The 27,816-nt window shown below is 43.0% G+C and overlaps 1 protein-coding gene across 2 annotated transcripts in view; it reads right to left on the reverse strand.

The window, feature by feature from the left end:
- Window positions 1-27,087, reverse strand: part of si:dkey-34d22.1 (discoidin, CUB and LCCL domain-containing protein 1) — a 95,785-nt gene extending 68,698 nt beyond the window's left edge. Inside the window, exons 1-4 of one of the 2 annotated variants that reach the window (XM_028819131.2) lie at window positions 26,980-27,087; window positions 26,527-26,671; window positions 17,545-17,769; window positions 7,234-7,371 (exon numbers count right to left, since the gene is read on the reverse strand). In XM_028819131.2, the coding sequence (XP_028674964.1) occupies window positions 7,234-7,371; window positions 17,545-17,769; window positions 26,527-26,608 (445 nt within the window). In that variant the 5' untranslated portion in view covers window positions 26,609-26,671; window positions 26,980-27,087. Of the gene's footprint in view, window positions 1-7,233; window positions 7,372-17,544; window positions 17,770-26,526; window positions 26,736-26,979 lie in introns of those variants that run through there. The other variant, XM_051936272.1, reaches the window with a different exon arrangement.
- Between the last annotated feature and the right edge of the window lie 729 nt (window positions 27,088-27,816).

Raw genomic sequence — 27,816 nt, forward strand, 5'->3', positions numbered from 1 at the left:
TGTAAGTTCAAAAGCCAAATCCCCTTTTTTGGGCCTGTGCAGGCCGAAGGCTGTCTGTGGAGTTTGGGAATTGGGCTATCTGGGGTGAAGCCTATTTTAGGTCTGCTAGGGAAGATGGCCTGGATTAGGGATCTTTTAGAGGCCTCACATAACTTTACTATTTCAGGTGAACATAACATAACAAATCATAACAAATTTAAGAGGGTCTGTTGATCATATGTACTCACCTACAGCCACCACTAAGCAATAGAACATCATGAGAAAGGGTAACAGAGCACAACCCAATACCAGCATGACAACCACCATTAGTCAAGACAGATAGTGCTGGTGTCTGTCACACCGTCTGTCTTGACTAACTTATCCACATAGGCTTGATGAGTCAAAAGATGAATGCTAATCCAGTTCATCTGCCTCTTTCATAATGTCACATTGCAGTGGGCTGATGGCATTGCTGAAAACATTCTGCACCAGGAGATACCTCCCCATTGGCGTAGTACTACAGAGTGGGCTTTCCAAGAAATTGAAAATCTGTAATGGACAAAGCCACTGGTTTAAAAGCATTTTTAAAGTAGTAAAACAGGTAGCTGGAGAATGACCAGTAATCCAGCTGGGCAAAACAGGAAGCAAAATCATTGTCTAAAGGGTTATGCGGTAAGGCTGCAGGAGCAAAAAATGAAGCGTGGAACTTACAAGCTCACAAACAAGTGCCTCCTGATTGAGAGCAGAAATGGACGTCAGATGATGACAGAACACCTCCTGTTCTTAGTAATCGCAAGTAGGAAGTGTAGCCAAGAGCGAGGACAGACGAAAGGTACAACATTGTAATTGTGATGGTAACAACTTCCTGAGAGACTGCGTTGTGACCAGCACTATTGTCATTTGGGTCACGACTTGCTATTACTTCCTATTCAAGACTAAGCAATCATGGAAGAATGACTCGCTGTTCCATGTAATCCTGCACTCTTTTCTGAAACGAAAAATCACATCTTAATAAAAAGAATAAATGAAAGATTAGCCTTATACTTGCATCAGATGTGGGACATTGTGAAGATCAGCACAATGTTCCTGGAGGAACTGATCTGCTTAGAGAAAATTAAACACACAGAAGAAGCCCAGAAGTTAGTTCCGTTTGATCATGGAGGCAGAGTCCGACTGGCTGTTGTCTACGTGAACACTGCTTTCTGTGTTGGTTTTCCTCCTGGTACTCGGATTGTCCCCCTACATCCCCAAACACATACTGGATTACGTAACTGGGGGACTCTAAATGTGATGAGCGGGTGCTGCACTGGACTTGCACCCCAACCAGACATGTTTCCTACCTTGCTCCCAGTGCTGCAACTCTAAACTGGATTAAGCAGGTCTGGTAATGTTATGTTATGCAAAGTGCTTTATTTTCCCAGAAGATTTGACTGGATAAATGTTAACCGCAGACTAACAAACACAAACATGTTGAGGAGCTCAGAAGATCAGACATGTGGCTTAAATCGCAGTGTAAAAAAGAGTGGGCGAGGATGAAAGCATCTGACGCAACCCAGTGGACAAGTACAGAGCAGCTGCCTCCCAGACACGGAAGGATAAATGGATGCATTTAAGAATGCTCAGGGTTACTCATATAATAAATTGATGGAATGAGATAAATAGTAGAAGTGCTGGGGAGATACACAAGACATAGCTTAACACAAAGGAAAATGAATAAGGAATTAATGAAGCCCTACAGACGTACACAAGGAAAAAACGTTCACTCAAGAAAATGCCACTCTGTTCATCCATCCATTCATCCTTTTTCTCAATCACCTTTTTATCCTGCATCCTGGAAATGGTGCCCATCCATCACATCCGTTACAGGGGATTCAGAAAATTCTGAGATCCCTTCACTTTTTCACATTTTGTTATGTTGCAGCCTTGTGCTAAAAATCATTTAGATTCACTTGTCCCATTTCAATCAATGACAAAGTGAAAATTAAAAAAAAATAAAAAACTCAAATATCACCTTCACATACTGTAATTGTGTCCAATTCAATTGACTGGACATGACTAAATAAGGCCCATAGCTGTGTATATGTAAAAGGTCCCACAGTTGAGCAAAATCCAAGACATGAAGACAAAAGAATCGCCTAAAGATCTGAGGAAGGCTCAGATCTGAGGAAGACTACAAAAACATGTGTGTAGCACTGAAGGTCCCCAAGGGCACAGCTGACTTATCCATATTACTAACCGAGAATGCTAAACCGGATGGACGCAGGGACATCCGGCCATGGGCCGTAGCCGCAAAAGACGTACTGCGCAGGCGCCCCAAGAAATGAGGCGCCGCGAGAGGCGGCCGCAACCACAGAAAAGCCGCAACCACAGAAAAAAGGAGTCAGAACACAAAAAAGGAGTCAAACGCAGGCGCCGCACACAGCGCCGCACGAAAGCCATTGCACACAAAACTAGCACACAAAAAAAAGAAGCCGCTCGCGCCCCACGAATCCCACACCCACCTCCAAGCACCCCCCCCCCCTACAAGCAACGGACGGGACACACACAAAGAGGACGATTCAACAAGCCCCTGGCACACAAAAAGAAAGAAGACGCTCGCGACCCACCAATCCCACCACCCCCTCCAAGCAACATGCCCCCCCCCCCCCCAGACTCCGGCAAAGCACACAGCGCCTCACGAATCCCATTGCACACGAAACGGGACGCACACAAAGAGTAGGATTCAACAAGCTCCTACCACACCAAAAAAAAGAAGCCGTGACCGCCACACCAAGCCCATTAGAGACGAAACGGGACAGACTACGGACATGGCACACAAAACGTTCACAACAACGACGATTCAGACCCACAAACACACTAACATCAATAAGAAGTGACACCCAAAGCCCCATTTCTAAAGGAACCGTCCGCAGACACCTGCTAAACGATTGCGCCACTTAGCTGACAACGCGTTCAATAATGAGTCCACTACTGAGGAAAATTCATTGGGATTAATGAATGTCATTTGCAATCATTGTCATTCACTTAACTTCCCTGAAGAAACAACTGGCAATACAAGTAATGAATTTACACGTTGTTGTCAAAAGGGTCAAATTAGACTGCCTCCTTTACATTCATATCCTGAATATCTACAGAAGCTTCTAACTAACGATGTACCTGAAAGTAAAAACTTTATGAACTGCATTAGATCCTACAATAGTTCATTTGCTTTTGCATCTACCGGAGTAAATATCAGGCCACCAAAAAGCAATGGCCCATACTGCTTTCACATATGTGTACAAATATTGCATCGCATTGGAACAGTACACCCTGAAACAAATCAACAACGTAAATATGCACAAATCTACACACAAAGTCCCATTTCTAAATGAACCGTCCGTATTAAACATGCGTCATCTCAACACGTTCACACTATGCAGCATAGGTGGATCTCATTACAATAAGGCACTATTAACCGTTCAACCGCAGAAAAGGCTCCATATTAACAGTGAGTGCGATCCTACTTATTACTTATCCATATTTCTAACGCTGAAGAACAAACAATTCATGAATTCACAATCACGGGACCAAACACACGAACCCGCATGAAAAAAAACAATACACGTCGGCTCCAACGCGCTTCTGAAACTCTAGAAGAAAAAATGTCTCGGCTCCAAAAAATGCAAAGCTCAACTAACACAGTTACAGAGACGAACCCAAATGGACAGACACACTGAACGTGGACGCATGCAGCGCGCGTCTCACAGTACTGCATCAAAACAGGCACAGCTTCAAAACGAAACACCTCCCGTCTCAGACATACAGAAACGGCAGCGAGGGAAGATCAACGACAGACACCTGCTAAACGATTGCGCCAGTTAGCTGACAACGCGTTCAATAATGAGTCCACTATTCAGGAAAATTCATTGGGATTAATGAATGTCATTTGCAATCACTGTCATTCACTTAACTTCCCTGAAGAAACAACTGGCAATACAAGTAATGAATTTACACGTTGTTATCAAAACGGTCAAATTAGACTGCCTGCTTTACATTCATATCCTGAATATCTACAGAAGCTTCTAACTAACGATGTACCTGAAAGTGAAATCTTTATGAACTGCATTAGATCCTAAAAATCGATATCCACTATGAACATTAACAGTGGCACTGCACATGACATCCGTCTTGCAAAACTGTTAATTATTGATGAATGTACAATGGCATCCACTCACTTACTCCACACCATTCATAAACTTCTACAAACGTTTATGAATAATGATCTTCCCTTTGGAGGAAAGGTACTTTTATTACGAGGAGATTTTACACAGTGCGTAGCTATTGTTTCACATTCCATGCACTCAGCTATTGTTCAGTGCACCTTACAATACGCAGACAATTGGCATTGCTTTCAAAACATACAGTTAGTACATAACATGCGATGTCCACATCCAGATCATAACAATTGGTTATTACAACTGGGAGATGGTACACTCACCAATACAGATAGACTTCACCCAGATATTATTACAATTCTCAAGCCTTTATCTGCGCCGACTTAGTTACAGACAGATTTGGAACAGCAATCTCATTAGACCAAATGCCCCTTTTAACACAACGCACTATATTATGTCCAAAAAATATTAATGTGGAAAACATAACTACCCAAGTCATTACATTACTGCATCATCTACACCTTCACACTATTCTATATCTCATTCATACATCACGCTCTTTCTCATTCCCAACACCAGGGGTTGGCGAGCGAAGCGAGCAGGGGGCGGAGCCCCCTAGTAAACACTTAAATGGAAGGAGTTTAGCAAAACCACAACTCTTTCTAGAGCTGACCCAACTGAGCAAGCATGGGAGAAGGGCCTTGATAGGACAGATAAGTAAAAACCTGATGGTCACTCTGGCAGAGCCCCAAAGAACCTATGTGGAGATAGAAGGAACTTCCAGAAGAATTACGATCACTGCAGTGCTCTACCTATCTGAGTTTTATGACAAAGTGGCTAGAGAGGAACCTCTCCTCTGTAAAAAAAACATTTGAAAGCCCACTTGGTGCTTCCATAAAGGTACCTAAAAAACTCCCAGACTGCGAGAAACAAGATTTTCTGGCCTAATGAAACCAAGATTAACATCATGTCTGGAGGAATTTAGGCACCGCTTATCACCTGTGCAATGCCATTCCAGTGGTGAAGCTTGGTGGTGGCAGTATCAGGGACTGGTAGACTTGAAGGGGTTGAGAGAAAGCTGAAAATAGAAAAGTACAGACATATCCTTAATGACAACCTGCTCAGAGTGCTCCGTACCTCAGACTGGGCAGAACGTTCACTTCCGAATAGGACAGTGACCTGAAGCATAAACCAAGTACAACACAGGAGTGGCTTAGGGACAACTCTGGGAATGTCCTTGAACTGCCCAGCCATAGCCTGGACTTGAACCCCATCGAACATCTCTTGGAGACCTGAAAACAGCTGCCCGTTGATGGTCTCCATCCAGCGTGACTTGAGCTTGAGAGGATTTGCAAAGAAGAAGGAAGGCAGGAAATGCCCAAATCCAGATGTGGCAAGTTTGTAGCATCAGACTCCTGGGGTGGAATCGCTTCCAAAGGGGCTTCAACAAAGTACTGAGTATGGAGTATGAATACTGGTGTCATTGGAATATTTCAGCATTTTATTTTTAAAAAATTTGCAAACCTTTATGAAAACATGTTATCAGTTTGGGTTATTGAATATAGACTGATGGGCTAAAATGGCAAATTTATCAATTTAAAATGAAATCTACAACACTAGAAGGAGTGCAAAAAGTACAGGACTCTGAATATTTTCTCAATACGCTGTATAATCACCAAAAATCAAGCATTACAAGTGAAAGAGATCAGATATCAACCAAAATGCATACAAAAACTGAAAGTTGAGCTTTGTAACCAAACGTGTTTAACAATCTTCACCTGCAAAATAAACCACAAGGAGCTTCTGCACACAGACACTGTGGTGTGGTGGCCACGGCATTACGCTATAAACGCTAGGACTGCTGGTTCAGTTTCCACCGGTGAAGTGATTCACCCTGAACAGTTCAAGTGCTTGAACTGTAAAAAATATTTGTAGACAGCTCTAACAGAGCCTGATCTTGGATAAAGGTGTCAATCAAATATATAAGAATAATCATTCCTCAGCTAAGATGTTCATAAGTCTATATATAGAAATCCATCCATCCATCCATTTTCCAACCCGCTGAATCCGAACACAGGGTCACGGGGGTCTGCTGGAGCCAATCCCAGCCAACACAGGGCACAAGGCAGGAACCAATCCTGGGCAGGGTGCCAACCCACCGCAGTATATATAAATCTATATATATATAAAATCCCTATGTGCGTCCAGGTGTCCGTGTGTGGGTGTCTTCTGATGAAGTGCGCATGCGCGGGGCATGGTGCGACTCGCGACTGACTTACTGTCCGAGAAAGTTAGAGGTGTTTTATGGAAATACAAACCAGTATTACTGCGAGAGGAAATTAAAGGTACACAATACAGTGACGCATATTACAGCCACATACAAGCCAGTATTACTGTCAGAGGAGATTAAAGGCATATTACTGACGCACACGCCTGTATTACCGCCAGAGAAAATTAAAGGTATATTACGGACGTACAAACCATCGGACGTACAAGACGGTATCCTTCAATAAGGGCGCGCACAAAAAGGCGAGCCTCAAAAGGGCGACCTCAATTGGGCACAGCGAATAAAGGCGCACGTAAATAAAGATCTGCACCTTTGTTGCTCTTCACATATTCCAGAGCCATTTGAACTAAATTATCTACGAACGCCTTTATTCGCCGCGCTCAATTGAGGTCGCCCTTTTGAAGCTTGCCTATTTGTGCGCGCCCTTATTGAATAGAACCGTACAAGACAGTATTACTGTCACAGAAAATTAAAGACACACAATACACGGCAGTAGCCCACGAAGAACGGTCAGCTCAGCAAGTAAACATCAACAAAAGAAAGGCTGAAAGAAAGAAAAATACGACCAACAAAAAGAATGAGGTCAAAGTCCCTTGCCATTTAATATAGACTGTTCCTACTAATGTTTATGCACTACTGTTCTAGCGCCCGTTATTGTAACGGGCTAAATGACTAGTACTTCTATATTTCTACAATGTGAGAACAGGAAGTTGGGATTCAGCCAACCAGCTCATGGATTGTGGGCCAACACTTGAGTCCCTAGGCTTCACTGTTTGCATATTTACATACAATTTATAAAGCACAAAGTCCTACCATGATGTCTGTCAGTGGCATAAGAGATGAGGAATCCCCTCCCAGACCGATGGTAGCCACTTGAGAAACGAATGGTCACTTCGCTGGAGTTTAGTATCATCTTCTGCTGGATCATGTGCATAGTCCCACAGAAAGGACCTGATGAAAAGTCATAAAAAATTGCATTTGGATTAAAGATCATTCAGTTCTGTAGTCCACCTGACCCAACAGAAAAACATCTGCAGTCTAACATGTTAAAATAGACATACTTTGTATAACCGATAAGACCAAGAAATGTGGACCAGAAAGGACTGTGGCTGAGGTTACTCAGATAGTTAGGATGTAAGAATGGGAAGTGGTGGCTGAGAGTTTGTTTGACTGGTGACAGAGAAGAAGCGCAACTAAGATGAGTACAGGCGCCTGAGCGGCATTCAGTGCGTTTACATACACGCACACATAACAGGTTTAAGGTAAATAACACGATTAAGGCAGAAATCTGGTTTCTTAATAATCTGCATTTACACGCCCAAGTAATCATCTGGAGTTCTGCTTTGGTAAAAAACTCCGACGTCATTCAACTATGCAAAGAAAGAGTTAAATATCATCATTGACCACCATCAATTCAACAATAAGCATTACGCCAGTGTTCATTTTCTTGAGTTTTTAAATATGTTTAGTCAAATTGACTCTATACTTATTGGTTTCTATTGTCAGATTGCTCGCAGCCCACTCTTTTCTGCTTGGCTGTGCGATTGAACCCTGACCCGGTACGTGTGCCTCCTGCCTCACACCCAGTGTGGCTGCAATAATTACAATGCAGATATCTTTACATTAAAAGGACAAGTACTGCATTAGATTACTCGTTACTTTAAAAAGTAATCAGACTGCGTAACACAAGTTACTTTTAATGTGTTACCCTGCTGCTCTTGAGATTCTGTTGCTGAGTTTAGCACCGTATGTTCATCAACATAAATGTAGCAATTTCTGAAATATTGAGGTAGATTATTTTAGCCTGGAGAAGGAATAATGTAATCACCCGAACATTTGCCTTTAGAAATTTATTTTGTGGACGCTTCTACACATGGCTGCTTGAAAGCATGTGAGAAGCAAATACACGTGCAGGCTGATAGAGTGCAACGGATTAGGAATATTAAGAAGAAATGAACAGATCATTATATCGTTGTGATTGTATTGATGACTGGGCAGCAGTGTAATTTGAGTTAGTGATGAGGATTGGATGACTGTGAGAAATTAAAATAAGAATGGTGGACCAAGATGGCATCACATTATTATTATAAGTTATTATTATTATTATAAGTGGAGGCCTGTTCAGGTTAACAACAGCAACTGGGCAGCAAAGTACGGATGAGAAGAGATGGGTGATCTTTGAAAACCAGAATGAGGTGTGATTAGGGTTAGTATGGGGCACTGGGAGAATGATGGTTTAGGGGAAGGGGATCAAAATAAATCCTTTATATTATGCAATTAAAATGAAATGATTCTTAAGGATTTTAAGCCCTGGCAACAAACATACTTTATACTTTTATAAGAGAATACAGGGGTGAGTCCTTCAATCGGGATCTAACAATCTGTAAAGAAACATCCCTATTATTAATTTGCAAATCATTAAATAAATACATTTTACATACATACAAAATACATACAAAACCATAAATAAACTCATAATTTAACATACACAAGAAGAATGAACTATCCATCCATTTTCCAACCCGCTGAATCCAAACACAGGGTCACGGGGGTCTGCTGGAGCCAATCCCAGCCAACACAGGGCACAAGGCAGGGAACCAACCCTGGGCAGGGTGCCAACCCACCACAGGACACACACAATTTAGGGCCAATTTAGAAACGCCAATCCACCTAACCTGCATGTCTTTGGACTGTGGGAGGAAACCCACGCAGGGAGGACCCGGGAAGCGAACCCGGGTCTTTTAAATGCAAGGCAGCAGCACTACCCACTGCGCCACAGTGCTGCCCTAAGAATGAATTAAGAAGCACTTAAACATACAACAAAATGCTCCTTTACAGAATACTTACCACAAATAGTTTAAAAAGAAATGTAAAAAGAGATTGGATTTCTAATTTAGAAATCCAATGATATTTTTTTCTCATTTACGCTCCTTACAAACCCAGTGCCTAACGTATCACTCCACAAACAACCTAAGTCTCCTCGAGCAGCAGCTGTTAGGTTGTAACTATGTTACTTCTGGACAGTGCTGTAACATTACATAATGTTTATATAAAAATTGAATCTGTCTGTTTATTTCATAATGCTGCATACATCTTGGAGAAATCTTGCTTTTAGTTTTGCCAATAAACAACATTTCACATTGTTGACAGTATAGGAGATAACAATTTTTAGGTTCACTCCCTGCTTTAAACAAAACATAAGCCACTAATCTGAAATATTTGTTCTTTATATAATCTACTTGTATAAAGTCTTCTGATTTCAAGTCATTTCTCAGTTCAATTTTATGAAAGTTCACCCTGATCGTTAAGATTCTAATTTCTCTTACATGCCTATAGGCCTAGGATTTGGAAACAAATGATATTTATTTTGGTATTCAAATAAATGACTTCTACTACTTCTATATAAAGGGCAGCACAGTGGCACGGTGATAGTGCTGCCACCTCACAGTAAGGAGACCAGGGTTGCCCGGAGTTTGCATGTTCCCCTCATGTCTGTGTGAGTTCCCTCTGGGTTCTCTGGTCTCCTGCCACAGTCCAAAGACATGCAGGATTGGCGATACTGCGATGGACTGGCATCCTGTCCGGGGTTTGCTCATCACTTGCACCCTATGCTAGCTGGGATAGGCTTTGGCTCCCCCAAACCCCACTACCCTGTTCAGAACTAAGCAGGTTACAAAATGACCGACAGCTTCTATATAACTTTTGTATTGGGGCTGAACAAACAGTCACAAAAGGAATTATATTGTCTGATGTTTCCGACTCAAAATTGGTATTAACATTATTTTTAAACTGAAGGTTAGGAGCTACATTTTTAATAAAGTTGAGAATTTTTGTTATTCTTATCATCTTTAAGAGATTTTATGGAAGCTTCTCTGACTAAAAGGTTCAATAATTCATACTCCATCCATTCATCCATTATCCAACCTGTTATATCCTAACACAGGGTCATGGGGGTCTGCTGGAGCCAATCCCAGCCAGCACAGGGCGCAAGGCAGGAACAAATCCCGGGCAGGGAGCCAGCCCACCGCAGGGCACACACACATACACTAAGCACACACACTAGGGACAATTTAAGGATCGTCAATGCATAATTCCCATCCAAATTAGATTCAGGAACTGCTTTCATTTTGTTAACCTCAGGGTTAGTTGAAAACACTTTTTTCAGTTTAAGGATACCAAGCTCCTGATTCTTCCCCCCTTATTTTAGGATGTCTAAAATTGATAATGTTCGGTTAGACTGTTGTATATTAGTCTTTTAATCATTTTCTAATATTTTATTATGTATTATCTTCTTCTTCTTCTTCCATAGCCATTCCCATTTTTATATGGGGTCACGGTTTTTTTTTTTGACTATACTTCTCCATTAGATTTTTACAGCTGGATGCATTCCTAAAACCAACCCTCCCCGTTTATCTGGGTTATATTAACCTTACACTTACAGGTCTAAGAGCCAAGGATGGAGCTGGAACAAGAAGCCAACCAGAGGACAAGCTATTTTTTTTTTTAATGCCTGGCCCTTGACTGGATTTCAGTGGTTTGATGTTTAGTCCTGGTGGGACCATCAGGTTGGAGTAATAAATGAGATGCAGAGCCACAGGATAATAAACAAAGTCCATGCAGGTAGAATTAGGAATAGACATCTGGAAGACAGTGTAAGTTTACAGCCTGGCCTGAGAGACAGTATCCTCTGTTAAGTCTAAGGCTTTTGATTTGCCTTTTTTGAAACAGCAACTCGAAATCACCTTCCTGAGCTATAGATGGATGCTGGCAGCTAAATTCCAGTCATACTTGCCAGCACTCTGACAAGACAGAGGCTATTTTTATCGCAAATTACAGAAGACGTCTCCAGATATATGAATGCCATTACTTCACCCCATGAAATGTATTCATCTCTTATTAAACAGGGAGGGAGCTGAAAGAGAAATAATACAACTGCCAATGTTCATTCAGGGCAAATTAATTAACAAGACGCACAAAGGCACCTCTGTGCATTTCTACAGAACACATTTGCAAATGACACCCACACTGTCGATCCAAGAAATGACCTACCAAGGCTGCAGTTAAACAAAGACGACAATATTATCTAGTAGAATATATCAAAATAATTTGCAATGATGTCACCATCATAATATTGATTGTAAGGAGGACCTTCATGCACAAAAAAAGCAAAAGAATGCTAAACGTGATTCATGATGTGTTAGCCGATGACCTGCCATTCTACCACAACTCTGATACTGAATATCTCGGGGCCTTCATGACGACAAGCAGAATAATATCTGGAAAATGTGTGCTACAGTTGTGTTTTATAGATGATTTTATTATTCACAGTAATTTATCAAACCACGTCTGATGATCTGTGATTGTATAATCATTAGAATAAGGATTATCAAGGGATCATCATGCAGAAAAATTTGGTACAGTGTAGCTGAAAAATTACAGTATTTCCAACTCGGAATCAGGGTTGGATTAAGAATTAAGCAAAATTATCTTAGGGCATCAAGGGAAGTGGGACAACACAGAAATTTTCCATTGCTGGAATTACCATGGGCCATATGGTGAAAAACTGGAAAAATGTTGCAGCTGAACCAGGTTCCACAGAAAGGGGCTCCACGTTACATGAAAAAATTACATTCATATATGTACAATAATAAAAAAAATAATTAACTCCTTTGGGCAGCATGGTGGCGCAGTGGGTAGCGCTGCTGCCTCGCAGTTGGGAGACCTGGGTTCGCTTTCCGGGTCCTCCCTGCGTGGAGTTTGCATGTTCTCCCCGTGTCTACGTGGGTTTCCTCCGGGTGCTCCGGTTTCCTCCCACAGTCCAAAGACATGCAGGTTAGGTGTATTGGCATTTCTAAATTGGCCCCAGTGTGTGCTTGGTGTGTGTCCTGCGGTGGGTTGGCACCCTGCCTGGGACTGGTTCCTGCCTTGTGCCCTGTGTTGGCTGGGATTGGCTCCAGCAGACCCCTGTGACCCTGTGTTCGGATTCAGCGGGTTGGAAAATGGATGGATTAACTCCTTTACCTTTCCTTTTAATTGACTTGTTTTTTTAAGATTTGTTCCCCTGAATTTCTTCATTTCTTTCCTTACTTGGCACCCAAACAGAAATGCAATGTGAAGTGAGTGAGCCAACAGAAGACCAGCTAAGTCAGGGCCTCAAACTCCAACCAATTTCATTCCAACCAGTTGCTTCATCAGACACCGAGTCTTGTTGTTCATTAAACCTGCTTTTCAATTCCATGGCGTGTTGCTGCTCTCATTGTGAAATATTAGACATTTCAGAAATTGTTGAGTTTCTCTTTTCTAAGACCAGCGTCAAAATGTTTTGTGGACCTGAGCAGATCAGCTTTCCTGAGACCTTCATCTTTCTATATTTTTCAGATATTGTGTGATAAACACAGTTTGCTAGTCATGTTTTGGCTCATTTTGTATCTTTTTATTGTTTGGCTGCTAATTAAGGAAAAAGGGGTCTGAGACTTCAAGAGCAAGTGAAATAAAATAAATTCAAAAGAATTGTTTGTCACAGACCCCTGTGACCCTGTAGTTAGAATATAGTGGGTTGGATAATAAATGGATGGATGGATGGATGTTTGTCATGGTTTATCATATCACCAGTGTAAATACAAATAGTGCAAACATTTTTAAGGAATAAGTTAGCTACATAGCTCAGCTTTTTGTATTCAGTTTATTTTGTGTCATTTTCCAACATGCTTAATCCAGATCAGGGTCAAACAGTAAGACCAGCTCAGCGTCACCAATTCACCTACACGTCTTTGGATAGTGGAAGGAAGCCAGAGCACCTGGTGGAAACCCACAGACATGGGGAGAACATGCAAACTCCACTACCAAGACATGAACCCTGGACACATTACAGTAAGGCCACCGTGCCACCCTTATTCATTTTATTGAATTGTTAAATGAAAACCCAAACATGCTGAGCAATTACTGAAATTGTTCATAAAAATGCATTGTTCATGGCAGAGCTCACTTGTTCAGATTAGATAAATTTTAGATATTTGATGCATACAGGAGCAGAAACATGAAAACCAAGGATACAGACTCCATCCATCCACCCATCCATCCATTTTCCAACCCACTGAATCCGAACACAGGGTCACGGGGGTCTGCTGGAGTCAATCCCAGCCAACACAGGGCACAAGGCAGGAACCAATCCCAGGCAGGGTGCCAGCCCACCACAGAGGATACAGACTCGCAGGACAAATAATACAGCCAATGAATCAATCAATAAATAATCCATCCATCCATCCATTGTCCAACCCGCTGAATACGAACACAGGGTCACGGGGGTCTGCCGGAGCCAATCCCAGCCAACACAGGGCACAAGGCAGGAAACAATCCTGGGCAGGGTGCCAACCCACCGCAGTCAATAAATAATGTATATTATAATAAAACTGCAATAGTGAATTTAAAGAGCATCAGGATTTAGCTGGGAGTGTCGGGAGGAAGCAATTGCCTGATGGCAGAGGGCAGAAAAGACCTCCAAAGGAACCTCTTAGCACACCCTGGTAGAATGAGCCTGGGGCTAAAAGTGCTCCCAGAGAGCGCCTCCTAGTGGGGATTTTTCATGATGGCATCCAATTTTGCCATCATCCTCTTTTCCACAACAGCTTCCAGGGTGTCCAGGGTTGGCCCAGTGATGGAGCAGACTTTCCTGATGAGTTTATTCAGGCATTGTGCCTCTTTGCAGCTCAAGTTGTTTCCCAGGAGACCACAGCGTAGAACATTACAACTGACTGACAGAACATCACCAGCAATTTGCTGCATACAACAACAGATCCCTGTCTCCTCAAGAAGTCCAGTCTGCTCTGGCCCTTCTTGTATAGCGTTATTGTGTTGTTAGACAAGATTTGAACAATCTTATTTATAAATAATAATGATATTTAAGGCAAGGTAAATAAACAGCAGGCGGCATGGTGGCACAGTGGTAGCGCTGCTGCCTCACAGTTAGGAGACCCTGGTTTGCTTCCCGGGTCCTCCCTGCCTGGAGTTTGCATGTTCTCTCCGTGTCTGCGTGGGTTTCCTCCCACAGTCCAAAGACATGCAGATTAGGTGCATTGGCAATCCTAAATTGTCCCGTGTGTATGCTTGGTGTGTGTGTGTGTGTGTGTGTGTGTGTGCGCGCCCTGCAGTGGGCTGGAGCCCTGCCCAGGGTTTGTTCCTGCCTTGTGCCCTGTGTTGGCTGGGATTGGCTCCAGCAGGCCCCCGTGACCCTGTGTTAGGATATAGCGGGTTGGAGAATGACTGACTAAATAAATAGCATTACTTAAATTAATTATCTTTTCACTACTTTATTCCTTATGTGGTGCCATGAGTCAAGTGACTACTCTAAGTGACCATTCATCCTTTTAAAAATAATCATATTTTTGCAGTGCTGTTTTAAAGAAGCAGTTATTTCCCATAGATTTACTAAATCTTACACTAATAATAATTGTTTGCATTTATATAGCACTTTTCTCACTACTCAAAGTGCTCAGCAATTGCAGGTTAAGGGCCTTGCTCAAGGGCCCAACAGAGCAGAGTCCCTGTTGGTATTTACGGGATTCGAACCGGCAACCTTCCGATTGCCAGTGCAGATCCCTAACCTCAGAGCCACCACTCCACCTATTACTATTATACCACAGTAATCTATTTCCCTGTTTTAAATGATAATTATTGCTTTATAAACAATATGATTGCACTCTACTTTTCTCTTTTAATAATATTATGTGAGAAATACGCTTGTATGGAAATAAAGCCTCTCCTTTTTTATTCTACGGTCATTGTTATGTCTCTACTATATGTATGGCTCTGCTCTTATTGTGGTAATTAATAATAACCTTCTTGGGTCCCAGTATGGTACTGATTTTCTTATTTGGGTCCTTGGATTAAGAAGCTTGAGAACCCCCTGCTCCAGGTATTCCAATTTTTTATCGCCCATGCGTTAAGTTAACTGATGAGTCTAAAGTGACCCTCATACCAGTAAATGTAGGGGATGGGGTCCTGCAGTGGACTGGTCCCATGTCCACACTTTGCTCCCTTCTTGTACCCAGTGCTGCCGAGATGATATGAAAATGGATTGTGTAGATGCCCAAGAGGACGGTTGGGCATCCTGCCAGGATGGAGATGAAATCCTTACCCAGCCAGGATACCAAAATAGAATGATGGACTAAGCGTGGGCAATATCTGGCCAGGATGCCTTATGCTTCCCATCCTGATTGGGGTTCCCAAAGGCTACAGGAATCAGCAAAAGAGGACAGCAGGGAGCAGTTCATCCCCTCACTATAATGGGTGGCAGTGTCACTCATATAGAGTCCCAGTTTGGACATCCACAGGGCTGCATGGGAGTTGGAGTCCAGAGGAGCAGCCATGTAGTGGACCCTGGCAGACGATAGAGGGCACTGCTGGGGGAAGGACATCCCCAGCTTCTTTATGGCCCAGAAGTACTTCCAACTGGCAACATCACATCACCAGAAGTGCTCCCGGATCCAGCATAAAAGGAACCTGCTTCCATAGCTCGATGAGTAGGACCTGAGAGGAAGGAAGGCAACATTCATCTCAGGGGAGTAATAGTGTGGGGAGCAGAGTAGAGTAGAGTAGAGACAGCCTGTTTATTGTTATACAAGGCATTTGTGTAATAAAAGCCCTTTGATTTGAACCTGGGACTGTTTTGTGCATTCGTGTTGGGGGTTCAGTGAAGCCCAACAGCTTTCACAATTGATATTTACTTAAGTAAAATATAATGAAAGTAAACGACTGGAAAAGAAGGCAAATATATATATAGTGTCATCAACAGGATCTTCACTCTCCACTCTGTTGTCCTCCATATTCCCCATATTTAATACACATCATCATGTTTCTCATCATATAAAACTTATCTAAACTGCTCTAATAAACCGGGTGGTCAAGTAGACCTTCAAACCACAGGAAGTGAGTCTTCAATTCTCTTCAGCTTTTATTTCCACTTATAGTTGAATAACTTGTTCATTCTTTTGCTTATCCAAGTGTAAAGGCCACCTTGCTAACCTGAGTAATGTGTAATTGTATTTTTTATTTGTTTTTTTTAATTTATTTATTTGGTAACAGGAGACTACCACCTAGGTGTCTGTCCAGAATACAAAATGGTCGACAATATCTCAAACCAACAAGAAAGAGACTTTTATAAGGTGACCACAATTTAACAAAGGAACAGAGAAGCCAAAGAAAAGCCTTTCTATGCAGACCTGTAGCCATGACTATCTGGCGGGGTGGCTCATCCACTTTTCCCTCTCCTTATATATCTCAAATCTCTCTATGCCAGTGTCAGCTTCTTCTCTTCCCCTCCAGCTCACCACTTAACTCTTAAATCATTGTTATCCCAGTATACCATCCAGGTTATGTGCTAAGAGAGTCAGAATCAGGTGCACAAGTACTGGGAGCGCCAAGTCAAAACCTAAGGTCTTGCTCTCTGTCTTTGAGGTATCTCTGCTGCCATCTGCTGGCCTGGAGGAGTTCTACACCTTGGCCTCTCCCTTGCCTTTTCTATGGTACACTGAAAAGTTTGAACTTTCAGACACTGCTTATGGTTACAGAGCCCACTTCTTCGTGGCAGCCTCTGTTTGTCCACACTGACTCAAACAGCTGTGTTCCGACTCCCAGTGTGAGTGTCCGTCTCTCTTAGAGGTCCATATTTGGAATGTCTCTATAATAAGACAAGTGATCCCATTTGCATGAGATCGCCAACCTAAAAGACAGTGGCTATTCAGTTGGTAAAGCTCTGAAGAAGGAATTGAATAAAACCCAAACAGAGGTGACAAAGTTTCAGTTAAATGTGAGATGAACTGAATTAATTAATGTTCTGTTTCCGCCCAAACTTGAATGCAAACTAAACGTAACTAATTATGGGCTGTTTCTACCTGAACCTTTCTTGAAAGAACAAATATGATGACTTGCACAGTTGAAATTAGTAGAACCAAAGATGGAATGAATCGTTCATCTGGGACATTGAAACCAAAAGAACTAAGCAAGCCTTGATGGTTGCATTTCATGAAACATAGACCTCTTTAATTCATAGTTGGTTCTGCTGAATAGAATAATAAACAAAAAACAGGGAAACCAAAAACCATGAAATGTGGAGCTTCTGTGTCTTACCCAGGGTATTTCTGTTGTTCCCAGTCATCACAATCCATAGAGAGCCATTGGTGCAGTTTGGAGAATATTCCAAGTCAAAGTCCCCGAATTTGAGGATGAAGCCCAGGCCATCTGGGGCTGACAACTGCCATTCACAGTGTGTGTTGTTGGGATACGTGCCAGGAAAGTTGAGAGAGGTTAGGGTGCCACTATGGGTTCTCAGAATGGTGTGACCACATCCATCTCCTGCAAAGAGAACATAATTGTGAGCCATGCAATGGTCACAGGTCCAAAAGAGCTTAGGTGATTGGTAAAGGTGTACTAGAACAAAGAGAGGTGCAACATCACACACAGAAAAGCAGTAGCATAATTTGGGTGTTACGTGAAAAGTAAAGACATTACTGGACACCTGGTGTAGTCTACAGATTGTTCTAAATGAAACAAAGATTGAGTTAATGAGATTTGATTGGTCCAACCACCCAAATATCCATCTGTCCCTATGTCTCCAAATCAAGCTCTTTAAGATATACCTCTGGAGGATCTCATCCATCTATTCTCCATACGTCTTCTACAGCATAGCTGGTCAATCCATTAGACAACAAAGCAGACTTGTCTCCCAGTAGGGCGCCCCATCCAAGCCTCCCCAATTCCTGCTGCATTCCTGAACTTATGCAAGAATCACTCCAGCTCCCTGATTGCTCAGCTGGAGTGGCCACCTTCAGCCTGCTGAGCGTCAGCTGCACACTATCCTCTCGACTGCCAGCCTCTGCTCTCTCTCTCTCATTCGTTTGCTTGCTCTGGCTCTCTCCACCTTCCTGCCTGCTAATCTCTCTCTTTTCATTAACCTCCTTTTCTTCCTAATCTTCTTCCCTCTCCCTTTGTCCTGTACAGGTTCCTCTTTACACTGCCTCTCCAATTGGGTGTAGATGCCTACACTTTTTGGGGCACGATTATTTATTTAAAATTAAATAAATCACACGTATCACACAACACCTCCCCACAGCACAAGACCACAATTTTTCTTTAAGGCTCTAACCTTCTCCCAACCCAGTGCAACTGGTGGCCCATGTCTGTGGCATGGTCCTACACGGCACTAAAAACAATAACAAAAACACTAAAACCAGACCCTTCCATAAAACAAACCCAAACCCCTTTGTAAAACACGGACATTAAATAAGCAACTGTTCAATAAATATACTCCATTAAAAGGCTCAATTCTAAAATGCCCTCCTCTAGCTTGAGTTTTTAGGAACTTAAAAAGTCAGGCACCTATCCTGCTTGTTGTTTCTGCACCCATTATTCGTTCCTCACTGCCACACCTCATCCCACCGCTGCCACCAAGTGTGACCATGCGGATTGCCTCCATGCTTCTGTTGCGACAAGGGTCCAACCCGCATGGTCACATTTGGTGGCAGCGGTGGGATGAGTCGAGATAGTGAGGACTGAAGAACTGGAGAAGGAATCAGCAAGTGGGATAGATACTTGCCTGTGTTTGTAACCTCGATTTTAAAGAATTATTCATTGGATGACTTGGTTTTAACCTCCACCGTCACTTGCTTTTATTGATTATTTATTTATGCACTGCACTATTTGGACAGGGTGGCATGGTGGCGCAGTGGTAGCGCTGCTGCCTCGCAGTAAGAAGACCTGGGTTCGCTTCTCGGGGTCCTCCCTGCATGGAGTTTGCATGTTCTCCCCGTGTCTATATGGGTTTCCTCCCACAGTCCAAAGACATGCAGGTTAGGTGCATTGGTGATCCTAAATTGTCCCTGGTGTGTGCTGTGCGTGTGTGTGCCCTGTGGTGGGCTGGCGCCCTGCCCGGGATTTGTTCCTGCCTTGCGCCCTGGGATTAGGCTCCAGCAGACCCCCATGACCCTGTAGTTAGGATTTAGTAGGTTGGAAAGTGACTGACTATTTGGACACTGTTCATTTGATTGATTTTAATAAAAACACTTGTTCACTTTTGCCCCTGCCCTTTATCTGGATGCATGTGTCCTCATATGCCCAGTTCATCACAGTTTCAGGACTATTGATGATGGCGGGTTTGAGAGGCTCCCGGGCACAACAGGAGTGTGGAGCCAACCTGCACCATCACAGGAACATGACAAAGAGTACAGGGTATTGACTTGGCCTCCAAATTCTCCAGATCTCAATCCAATTGAGTATCTATGGAATGTGCTGGAAAAACAAGTCCAATCCATGGAGACCCCACCTCACCACTTACAGGACTTAAAGAATCTGTTGTGAACGTCTTGGTTCCAGATACCACAGGACACCTTCAGCGGTCTTGTGGAGTCTCAATAGGTGGCATGGGGTGGACCTAGACAATATTAGGCAGGTGGTTTTAATGTCGCGGCTGATCAGTGTATATATTACACAGAGTATGCCAAGCTGTACACATTCAGGGACATAGATGACACAGCTAGCTAGGATGGGAGGAATATCCAGATCGGTATTCCTGGCCCTATCAGTCACAGAAGAGCAGTGAATTATAGAAATCTGCCCACTCTGCAGTGCACCCTCAGCATTCAACAACTAAATTATGTGCCACAATCAAGCAGAAACATTACACTTTCTTTCAGTAATCCAACATTTAAAAAAAAATTGAAGATTACAATTGCATTGTTTACAAATGATTCCTTTTCTGTCATCTTTTCTATGGATGTTGACAGTAAGCTTTATTAAAGTATCCAATAATTATCATGTTCATCATTCAGTACATTCAGTGCATTGAATAAAATGACATACATAGTTACTTTATGAAGAGCACGGTCTCATTCCGAGATACTGTAAATTGGCACATTATTATCTGTTATGACAAATACGACTTTTCAGGCTAAGAAGACAGAAGTTTCAAGATGAGGTGATGACGTGGGGCATGTTGGATAGCACTTGCGATTAAGAATTTCTCCGTGCTTTGGGCAAGTGGCAATAATTAGCCTATGAACCTGCGCGACATCATGCAGCCATTGCTCTATTTTAGTACGCAACTGAGTCACTTTAATCAGAAATGGAGATGGCAGAGACAGATAATGTCAGGGTCGATATGGCTGCCAGTCTTTGTTAGGAGACACGTACACAGGCAGTTCAGTTTTTTATTATTAAGGAAAATAAAGAACAAAGTACAACCAATTAGCCTGCTACTTAAAACACAGAAAACAAAAAGTGCATCTCCCTATCTATATACATTATGGCGGACCACCGGAATGCCCCAATAATGGAAGGTCCAGGGGAGAGAGCATATCCAGACCATTACCTCCTTGGCATGCAGCAGTGCCACAGGTTTGAAGCATGGAAGTTTGACGTCGCTGGGGCCCATGCCCACTGCCAGGGGCCAACCTGGAGAACTGCTGAGCCCTTGTTTGCAGCACTTCTGCCACACCTGGAAGTGCTGCCACAAGTAGATCAACGAGCACCTGGAGGACCTCTGGGTGCCTTATAGAAGGAGCCAGCAGCCACTACTCCGACGCAAGAGTCAGGAAGAAGACGGACAAAGCCTGTGAGGAGGAGGAGGAGGAGGTGGAGGACTGTGTTTTGGTGTTATGGATATTGCGCTCTTGTGGGGACTGAAGAAAGCCCTTCCCCATGTGGAAAAAATAAACGTGTGCTGTTGAACGTTTGTGTCTCTGGCTGTCTGTGTTGGGGTTGGGGAGGCTGGAGCACCCTGGTATTCCACAACATTTACATTTATTTGTTTAGCAGATGCTTTTATCCAAAGCGACTTACAAAAGAGGTCAGTATAATGGAGTAACCGTCAGCCTTGGGAACTGTTTGGGAACAAGTGTGACTGGACAAGGGTACAAAATTGATCATCACAAGTGAAGAGCTCAGAGCAAACTACAAGCGAGTTAAACTTTGTAAGTTACAAAAAATGAACGCGTAATATCAGTTAGACAGAAATTCGCCAAACAAGAGAGTCTTCAAACGCTTCTTAAACACACTGAGGGAGTAAGAAGTTTGAATGGAGGTGGGCAGCTCATTCCATGGAGGTGGCATCACCAGACATCATTCAACAGCACATCTGAATGAGCAGAAAGGAGCAGAGGACCTCACAAGAGTCTCCATATGTACAGATGCTGACCCGTTGACTGCTTTGTAGGCAAGCATCAAGGATTTGAACTTACTGTGTGCTGCAATAGGGAGCCAATGTAGTGATCTGAAAAGAAGAGTGACACGTGCCCACCCACCAAATGTGCCAATGCATTCTGAATCATCTGCTGTGGCCTGGTGACCCATGCAAGTACACCTGCCAGCAGACAGTTGCACTAATCCAGATGTGACAAGACCAAGAAGTTGTGATGAATACTCCATCAGATGCGGTCTGATCTTGTGGATGCCGAGATCCTAACTGAGACCATGTGGACCTCTGGAGGGAACAACAGGTACAGTTGCATATCATCAGCACAGCACTAACATTTATCTCATATATTCCTTATGTGGCAAATTCACATCCTCTGGCAGCTATTGAAATGTTTTCAGACTTGTCAGGGACTCCTATAGAAATCTTTATAGCCAGGGGGGCATTCTGCATGTGCGCCCAGGGAGCTGTGGCAGCAACAGACCTTTTCACCAATACCCCAATCCCCTACTCGATGAAACGAACGAGTATTTGTGAGGTGCAATGACCAAAGTGGACCAATGGGCACAATAAAATGATTGAGTACCCCCCACCACCACACCAAGTCTCACACCAAAATCAAGAGTGAGAAGTGTTGTGCGGCATTAAATGACGCAGTGTCGCAGTGTGGTCAACTCTACTGTATGTTAAGGAGGTAAGTCACCCAGGGCCATGTGGGGGATCTTGTTTATAGCTGAAGAGCCTCTCTTGAGCAAGACGTACCAGCCTCCCTGCCTGTTAGTGCACTGATTCCTAACTTCAGCCCTGAGGCCTCCTGTGGTTGGAAGTTTTCATGCCAACCAACTTCTGCTTTTAATTCAAACCTGACCTTTGAAGCAAGCTGTTAGTTCCCAGTTTGTTAGTTTAATTTTTTTTTCTGATAAACAGTTCTAGATATGCTAAATATTTGCAGAATGAAGCTGGAATTTATGTATGTTAGGTGGATAATAACTTATTATTTTTTATAACCCGGTTATTTAAGCTTTTATTTACTAACAGGCACACAAGTTGGTAAAAGTGTAACGACTGCCCAACAACAATCCATGCGGTTTCCATGTGTGTCTGCTCAGCTCATGATTGATTAGTCAGTAGTGGAATAAAATTCAAATAAACACACTTCACAGAAAAACAAATTAAAAAGAAAATGACAAAACAGGGCGGCACAGTGGCGCAGTTGTAGTGCTGCTGCCTCGCAGTTAGGAGACCAGGGTTTGCTTCCCGGGTCCTCCCTACATGGAGTTTGCATGTTCTCCCCGTATCTGTGGGGGTTTCCTCCCACAATCCAAAGACATGCAGGTTAGGTGGATTGGCGATTCTAAATTGGCGTGGGTGTGTTTGTGTGTGTCCTGCGGTGGGTTGGCACCCTGCCCGGGATTGGTTCCTGCCCTGTGTTGGTTGGGATTGGCTCCAGCAGACCCCCGTGACCCTGTGTTCGGATTCAGCGGGTTGGAAAATGGATGGATGGATGGATGACAAAACAGATTTAAGCAATGCAAAAAGTTTTTTAAATATTATTAACATTTCCTATAAATGTAAATGTCACACTACTGTCCTTTTTCTGAATGCCAAATGTGTGATAGAAAGAAAGAGAGAAAGAAAGAAAGAAAGAAAGAAAGAAAGAAAGAAAGAAAGAAAGAAAGAAAGAAAGAAAGAAAGAAAGAAAGTTGATCATTTAAATAAGGAGAACAATTAGAAGAAAACAATCACGAGCCCACTGTGTTAGAGGTAGCTGCAGTCATAATCCACATCTTTAAGAGAAGACATCTTAGACGCTGCTTTCCGTCCATTATCTTACAAAAGCTCAGTAATCAAGTCAGGAACCAACCACGTCCTCTGCGGCACACCGTCATCTACTCACAAAAGGCTAATCTGGAGGTGTTGGCCATCTGAAATTGAAAGTTATTGTGATGCAGAAGAAAACTGGAGAACCAGGAGAAAACCAGCTGCGTGATAAGCAGACAGTGGCTGCTTTCGGACTTGAACCCTGATCCTGGGGGCACTAAGCACTGTTCTAATTCTCCGTGGTGTTATCAAATGCTGTATGTGAAAATTCAGTTAACCAAACCGGAGGGTGGGCAAGTGAAGCGAGCAGGGGGCAGAGCCCCCTAGTATTGTTAAAAAGAATAATAGCAAGCAATCTACTTTGCTGCTGTGTCATATTTCTATTTCATCTTTTTATTTACATTTTTAGGAATTAATATTCACTTTTACTAGTAAAGCACACCCACACTTGTGCTACAGAATGATATACAGCCAGTATGGTGAAGCAATTTTTTATGATCACTTATTTATTAAACAAGCAAATGCAGACAAACAGTGTGCATAAATAACTGATATAATGAAGTAACTACCCTCCCTCAGCGTCCGGTAATGACCCTCCATCTGCCGCAGCCAGGTATTACGTGGACGACCCCTTGGACTGGTCCAGCTACTCGTGCCCCTAACAATGAGGATCTTATGAGCCGGATCACAGTGCTGTAACTGACGCTCCCTCACAATGCAGGTAATGTGCCTCATTTGGAACTCCATGAGCAACCGCTCATTCAACACAAAGTCAAACCAACAGTTCCCAAGGATTTTCCGGAGAGACACAGTACTAAAGGAGTCCAGTCTTCATCTCAGGTCACTGGATAGCGTCCATAGTCTCGTAACCATATAGCAAGACAGGAAGCACCAGGACTCTAAAGACTTGGACCTTCGTCCTTTTGCATAGATATCAGGAGCGCCACTCACCCCTTTCCAGCGACCTCATGACCCCCCCATGCTCTCCCAATCCGTCTACTGACTTCATAGGAAGAGTCACCAGACACATGAATGTCACTGCCGGGGTAAGTAAACCTCTCAACAAGGTTGACACTCTCTCCGCAGACAGACACACTGCTGCTGGCTGTGCCCAAGAGGTCATTAAAGGCCTAGATGTTGGTTTTTATCAGGACACTCGCAAGCCCAGACACTCAGACTCCTCGCTCAGTCTCTCGAGCGCCCCGATCAGAGCCTCCCTTAGACTCCGCGAAGATCACAGCATCATCAGCAAAGTCAAGATCCATGAATCTTTCTTCACCAACAGATGCCCCACAGCCTCTGGACCCCATGACCTTGCCCAACACCCCGTCCATACAAGCACTGAACAGAGTAGGAGCAGAACACACCCCTGACAAACCCCAGAATCAACTGGGAAAAACACAAAGGTTCTGCCTCCACTCTGCACAGCACTCACAGTACCAGTATACAGGCCGGCCATGATATCTAGCAACTTCTAAGGAATCCCACGAATCCTCAGGATGCACCAGACAAAAAAAAAATAGAAGTGGTTTCCAAACCACTCATTCTTATGAATGCAATAACCTCTGTTGAAGAAGATTTGTGAAGATGAAAGAAAGATTAAGCAGAAGAAAATGGTAAGGCAGGAGAGGAATTTTAATAACAAGAATGGAAGACAGAAAACTGGAAACACTGGACCAAAAAGTAGCCATGAATGGACATTCCCAAAACATGTGAAGAAAAGTGTCTGCTGCAGGGATGGAGGTGAAGTCCATAATAAATCGTTCACATGGGGCAGAATATTATTCAGGTACAAATCTAAATTGAAGATTTTCAAGATTAGGGTTTCTAGTTGAGATAGTAAAGCTTCTAAAAAAATAACAGACCATTGGAGAGGGGAGCCATGGATAGATCAGGTTGCCAAATGGATTAAATAGACAAAGTATGATGTGAGGCAACTCACAAAAGTGCAATGTGGGCCGATGCTGGTGTCCTGGACTGGGGTAAGCTTATGCTACAAAAAGAGAAGAGGAAGAAGAAAAGTCAGAGATGGACCTTAAGGATGGGAATGTGCCAAGACCAAAGTCATCAAAACTGACTCCAAGTGTCCAGGAGATGCATTGCTTGGACCTCAGGAGAACAGACACTGGGTTATGCGCCATTTAATGAATCAGGGACTTTTTGCTTTATAAGCTCCTAACTCACACTCTCTCTTTATTTAACCAGAGTGGGTTTTTTAAACTGCAGTTTTAAAACTTACAAGAGTTGATGTAGCACCAAGAGAGAGAAAAATGATGCCAACAGTGCTGATCTGACACAGACAATTTTAGGTTGTAAGGTGCATTTGTATGCCGTGGTACATTAAGAATGAGATTACTATCCATCCATAAACTGTCTAAAACGATTGAATATATGATGGCAGGGAGCCACAGCATGCCAGGATGGCGTGCCAGTTCATCGCAGGGCACACTCAGCCACACACCACTACACCAGGCCAACATTTACCATTCGATTTCTACTACAGTTGATAGTAGTGTCACCTGAGATGGAATGGCGACCCGTCCTGGTTTGGCTCCTGCTTTTCTCCCGATGTCGCTGACTCTGCCCCAGAAAATGGATGAAGGTGGAAATGTAGAGAGCAGCGACAGCAGTATACGACGACAATGACATCGGACGACAGTGCTAGAGTGCTCAGCCTTACAGCAGCAAAAGGAACCAGACGGAAGGGTGAATCCATCCATCCATCCATGCGTGCGTAATTAAGCACTTCAGTTGCAACGTGGTGGAGAAGTGTGAAAACAGCAACTTTAAAAATGATGCTCTGCACAGTCCTCACGTATTATAGCGCCTTATACAGCCAGCACTTTTCCAATGCGTACGTTACAGGATTTTAAAACATGGACGATGGATACGGCTTTAAAGAGCAGCATTCTTCACAACGCAAAATCACTCAGAGATTCCGGTACAAATTAACAAACCGGTTCAGACACTCCATAGTTGGGCACTTTAAACACACAGCGACAACTCGAGCACCAAAAAAAGTGCGCAAATAATAAAAGTGTGAAATGCGCCGTACGAACTTCACTGCTGTTTCCCCAAATAGCCCAAGAAACGAAAGGACTTACCTATTTGTTCATGGACAGCGATCATTCGGAACCACCGGAAAAATAAGAAGAGCGTAAAGAGAGTCCATTTTCGTACGATCATTTCAGTTGAGAAGTACGGGACTTGAGTAGAGGAAATCGAGAAAACTGCGCTTCATCCACCAGGCTGTAAAAAAAAAAAAGAATCTCGGTCAATTATTCACGATGGAACGCGGCCCGGCCTTTGGGTTTCACTGATTGGACAACCGCTGGCTAGTCGGCATTTTATTGGCTGCTTGGGAAATCGCTCAAAAAGTCAGCCTCTGAGAAATCCTTCTCCAAATAAGGACGGGCTGCCACGGAAAATTGCAATTATAACTTTTATTGTTTATTTATGTGGAAGAATGGATGTCAGACGAGTAGTAGAGTTCACAGGAGACACAAGGAACTGAATCATGTCTTCAGTTAAAACGTGCGCTATGTTCCCAAACTTACTCATGATTTTGACGCGGTTTCAAGGAATCGTCATCGTATAGTTGCGCAAAACCGAATGCGTCTTTTCATAGCTGTATAGTGTCTTTCTTTGTAAACAGAATGTAGCTTGGCGTTCTGCCCGTTTCTGTGTGAAGTAGAAATGTGGAGTTTTAAACAGACGGTTAGACAACTACTGATGCCAAAGCATCCATTATCAGAGCAATGACGTGATAAAAGTTTTGATCCGCAAACCGTAGATGTTTTTTATTAAAGTTCTCTCTGACTGACTGTAACCGAGAAGAGCGTAACTCGTACACGGCCTGCTGGGTACGATTGCACCACCTTTTTTATTTACCTGCCGATGTATTCCTGTTTTACTTTTACTGATTTATATCTCTTTAGGAATACTACTCAAAAAAACACAAATAAGAATCCCGCCGTACTTGATAAAAATGAGGGAGTATTCACGATCATTTAAAAACTGCAAAGCGTCTGCCTACCCAGACAGGCTAAGCGACTTACAGTAGGGTCACCCCGTGAGTCAAGGGAGGACTTAAACCTGTAATTTGGTGGTTTCCAGTCCAGTATTATACAAAGACTACTTCGTAGACTGCACACCTGAACTGATGAGATCATGTCAACCATCTCTGCCTCAAGGCGCGTCCCGACCCGCAAAATGAAAGAGCGCGGCCGCTTCTTAAATAAAGAAGAATAAGATAATGCAACACACATAGAAAGTTATAACAGTTAAGGTTAAGAAAATGATAACTAATAAAAATGCACATAAATCCAATGCAGTACATCTATAAAGTGGTTATACAATTATTCCAATTAAATACACCACCTTAATAACTATTA

Source organism: Erpetoichthys calabaricus, chromosome 14 (genome assembly GCF_900747795.2).
Source record: "Erpetoichthys calabaricus chromosome 14, fErpCal1.3, whole genome shotgun sequence".
Lineage (NCBI taxonomy): Eukaryota > Metazoa > Chordata > Cladistia > Polypteriformes > Polypteridae > Erpetoichthys > Erpetoichthys calabaricus.